The 4,831-nt window shown below is 35.6% G+C and overlaps 1 protein-coding gene across 1 annotated transcript in view; it reads left to right on the forward strand.

The window, feature by feature from the left end:
* The window catches only part of LOC121389278, a 24,105-nt gene extending 21,158 nt beyond the window's left edge, over positions 1-2,947 (forward strand). Inside the window, exons 8-9 of the mRNA XM_041520873.1 lie at positions 690-821; positions 2,631-2,947. Coding sequence (XP_041376807.1) covers positions 690-821; positions 2,631-2,674 — 176 coding nt within the window. The 3' untranslated portion in view covers positions 2,675-2,947. The remainder of the gene's footprint in view (positions 1-689; positions 822-2,630) is intronic.
* Positions 2,948-4,831: the final 1,884 nt, after the last annotated feature.

Below are 4,831 nucleotides of genomic sequence, written 5' to 3' on the forward strand. Positions count from 1 at the left end.
GTGAAATTACCTATTAATCTGTTACTGGAGTTACTGACGTCATATATGATTAACAAATTACGTCAAATTGTATTTAAAACATTACACAAGACTTCCGCAGAGTGCGATTCTTAACATTACGAAAATCCATAAAAGGAGTATTAATCATAGATTTAAAAAGGTGTTGTTATGACGTTAATTTAAAAACCGTTTTTGCAAAACATAAAAGAAGGTATGTAATAAATACAGAACTTCAAATACGTTGTTTTTGCTTCGTATTTATGGCACTCATTTATTTTGCTCAAGAACATACCACTCGACCGCTATGTGGTCTCGTGCTGCATATTCTTGTGAAAAATAAACTAGTGCAATAAATAAGATGCGAAAATAACGTATGTGAAGTTCCATATATATATATTAAACGTTTTCACTAATTGCTATTCTAATTCTGCTCATTTCCAACTCCCCCTCCCCTTCCCCCGCCATCATCACCACCTTTCCTCCCGGACCCAGTCACTGGCGAAATCAAATATCGAGTCCGTGAAAGACGCTCCTAAACTGGACATAATCACGTTAATATGGTGTTAGGGTGACATGTTTTTCACGCCTACCTTTAATATTTTTAATTTTCTATACTTACAAACATTTTAACAAAAATAGACCAACAATGTGTCATTTCTTTTGTGTTCGACTCTGGTCTTTGTTTCCAGTGGAGTGCAAGAACCCCGAGCTGTACGAAGACTACGACTACTGCAGCACGCTCACCAACGACGACTGTAACGACCCGGATGTTGACCTCAGAGCAACCCTGAGGGAGTATTGTCCGGAGCAGTGTGTCTGTCGTGAGTAGATAAGTATAGTATTTACACAGACTAGCGGTACAGAGAACTCCGAACACCGGTCGTCATCAAGCCATTATAAGTAATCAAAAGTTTGGAGCACATTGATTTATTAAAGGGACATTCCTGAGTTTGCTGCATTGTAAGATGTTTCCGACTAATAAAATATTTCTACGATTAAACTTGCATATTAAATATATGTTCTTGTTTAGAATATGTGTCTATATATTCGATGTGTTTCTGGTCGTCTTAATATTTGTAAGAAGCCCAGACTGGGTTTTGTCTTCAAATAATTTCGTACGTACGAAAAAACAATAAGATGAAATTTAACCTAGTACAAATATTAGAACGATTAGAAACACGTTTAATATACAACCACTAATATTTTGTGCAGAAAAATATATTTGATATGTAATTACAATCGTTAAAAAGTCTCTGTTAGTCGAAAACATCTTTAAAAGTGCAGCAAACTCAGGAATGTCCCTTTAATCATTGACTGTTGGATGTCAAACATTTGGTAATTTGTACATATTAAATAATCTTAGAGAGGACACCCGCAAACATTTTTCATTAGTAGTAAGGGATATTGTATATGCACCATCCCACAGACATGATAGCACATACCACAGCTACTGATATACCAGTCGTGATGCACTGGGTATAAGTAATCAAGTGCTGCATAACACGAATTAATAAATCGGTGAAAGGATAAATTAATGAATGATTAAATGGATGAATGAATGGATTGAGTGAATGATGAAATGAGCGAATGAATGAATGATAAATAATTGAATGAACGAATTAATACTGGATGAATGAATAGATGAATGAATGAATGAATGACTGGTTAGAGAATAAACGGACAAATGACTGACTGACTGACTTTTCAATCAGTTGAGTTCCAGCTGTTATTCTTGCTTTCTTGCTGTACATATAATATCTGCATGCAGCTTACAAGGTTTGAGAAGAGCTGCAGTGAGGAGTGAACGAAATAGGAAGGAAATGTTTTATTTAACGACGCACCCAACACATTTTATTTACGGTTATATGGCGTCAGACATATGGTTAAGGACCACCACAGATATTGAGAGAGGAAACCCGCTGTCGCCACTTCATTGGCTACTCTTTTCGATTAGCAGCAAGGGTTCTTTTATATGCACCATCTCACAGACAGGGTAGTACATACCACGGCCTTTGGTGTACCAGTCGTGGTGGACTGGCTGGAAGGGGAAATCAGCGAGGAGTGAGTACGCACATAGTGTTTTGTTTTGTTGATACAGTATAATATTTAAAGGGACATTCCTTAGTTTGCTGTAATTTTTAAGATGTTATCGACTAACAGAGACGTTTTAACGACTGTAATTACATACAATTTCTGCATAAAATATTAGTGGTGGAATATATTAAATGTGTTTCTGATCGTTCTATATTTATACAAGGTTAAATTTCATTTTATTTCCTAAAATATATTTTTTTTTCATACAAACGAAATTATTTGAAAACAAAATCCAGTTTGGGCTTCTTACAAACAATAAGTCGACAAGAAACACATTGAATATACAGACACTGATATTCTAAACAAGAAAATATTTTTAATGCTAATTTTTAGACGTTGAATGATTTTATTAGTCCGAACGATCTTACAATGAAGAAATGAAGACAGTCCCTTTAATAATGGAATGGAATAGTTCAAGACAGTTAAGAGAACATTCATGGGATTATACATATTATATAAAATCTATATTAAGAACACTCTCATAACATTAAATTAACATCAGGTATTCATCAAATCATTAAACCTTTCATTTCCAGATCCACTGCCGTCAGCATCACGAGTGTCGTCGGTCGAGGATTAAGGCAACGAAAACACAAAACTGACTCAGTGTGTGGCATTCCTTGGCCATAATGAAGGACTTTGTTTCACGATGGTGCCCAGTGATTGCGACAGTTGTTATACAACAGTGTTGGTGCTGGTGTGGTCTCCGCTAAGCCGTTGTTCGCTGGACTCGTAGACAGATGCGGTGTTTGGTATTTTATAAGACTGATGATCAAACTTTCGTTAAACCCCGTGTTCACATCCATGTGCATGTGTTAACTTTTTAACTATTCTAATAAAGTATCAAATCTGATTACGATTTTTGTTATGTAGTGCTAAATATACGAATTACGAATGTAAATGTGATTATTTATCTTACATCATAGTTTTTTCTTGCTTGTAGTCAGGTTTTTTGTTTGGCACATAAACTCATGAGAAATAAAAAATACTATAAGCGTCACTACTAGATACTACAATAATGGCGATTCAACAAGAAGGGCTTGTACAAGCTACTTAAAAACAAAACAAAAACCCACTATCATCAGCCAGTTTCATAAATCAATCTAGTACACATCGAATGTGCAGAATTAAAAAAAATATTATTCAACGACGCACCACTCAACACATTTTAATTACAGTTATATGTCTTCAGACATATGATTAAGGACCACAGATAAAATGATAGAGGAAACCTGCTGCCGCCAGGCAACGGGTTACCCTTTCCGATAAGCAGCAAGGGGTCTTTTATATGTAGCATCCCGCAGACATGATAGCACATACCACGGATTTTGTTGCATTAGTTGTGGAACACTGGTTGGAATGAGAAATAACGCAATGGGCCCTCCAACATGGATCGATCCTAGACCGACCGCACATCAGGCGAGCGCTTTACGCCCCCCCCCCCCCCCCCCCCCCCCACACTGAATGTGCAGAATGAGCATCCTGAGATAATATATGATTTTCAACCTAAACTACAGCGCATTGTACTTCACTACAGACCAATATTAGCTGAGTGCAAGGCACGAGTTAATTAAAAAGCACAGCACACGCATGATGTAAAGATGTAGGTTAACTACATCTCAACGATTAAACCGTATCTCCTGATCAAAATCGTATCTCTACACAGGGCAGAGTCGAATGGACGTTAGGTAAAGTCGTGATATTGTCCACGATCCACTATCAGGTGCTCGTCATTAGGAGGACCGCCACTCCCTAGGAGATCCATAGGAGGACTGGGCTTCTTACAAATATTAAAGGGACATTCCTGAGTTTGCAGCAATTTTTAAGATGTTATCGACTAACAGAGACTTTTTAACGATTGTAATTACATATCAAATATATTTTTCTGCATAAAATATTAGTGGCTTTATATTAAACGTGTTTCTGATCGTTCTAATATTTGTACTAGGTTAAAGTTCATTTTATTTACTAACATATTACGTTTTCGTACGTACGAAAATATTTGAAGACAACATCCAGTTTGGGCTTCTTACAAATATTAAGACGACCAGAAACACATTGAATATACATACACTGATATTCTAAACAAGAAAATATATTTAATATGTAAGTTTAATGGTAGAAATATTTTATTAGTCGGAAACATCACACAATGCAGCAAACTCGGGAATGTCCATTTAACACGACCAGAAACACATTGAATATACAGACACTGATAATCGAAACAAGGACTCGCTAAAGAGTGCGGACATAACTAAAGATCTGACCGTTTCGTTTACCATAATACGCTTTTCAGTCGTTTAGGGAAACGGAAGTTGCGAATATTTTCATGGTATCTTTAATGTTGGGTGGAATTTAAAGGGACATTCCTGACTTTGCTACATTGTAAAGTGCTTCCGACTAATAAAATAGTTGTACGATTAAACTTACATATTAAATATATTTTCTTGTTTAGAATATCACTGTCTGTATATTCAATGTGTTTCTGGTCGTCTTAATATTTGTAAGAAGCCCAAACGGGATTTTGTCTTCAAATAATCTCGTACGTACCAAAAAATATGTTAGGAAATAAAATGAAATTTAACCTAGCACAAACATTAGAAAGATCAGAAACACGTTTAATATACAGCCACTAATATTTTATGCAGACAAATATATTTAATATATAATTACAATCGTTAAAAATTTAACTGTTGGTCAATAACATCTTAAAAATTGAAGCAAACTCAGGAATTTC

This window comes from Gigantopelta aegis, chromosome 14, assembly GCF_016097555.1.
Source record: "Gigantopelta aegis isolate Gae_Host chromosome 14, Gae_host_genome, whole genome shotgun sequence".
Taxonomy (NCBI): Eukaryota; Metazoa; Mollusca; class Gastropoda; order Neomphalida; family Peltospiridae; genus Gigantopelta; species Gigantopelta aegis.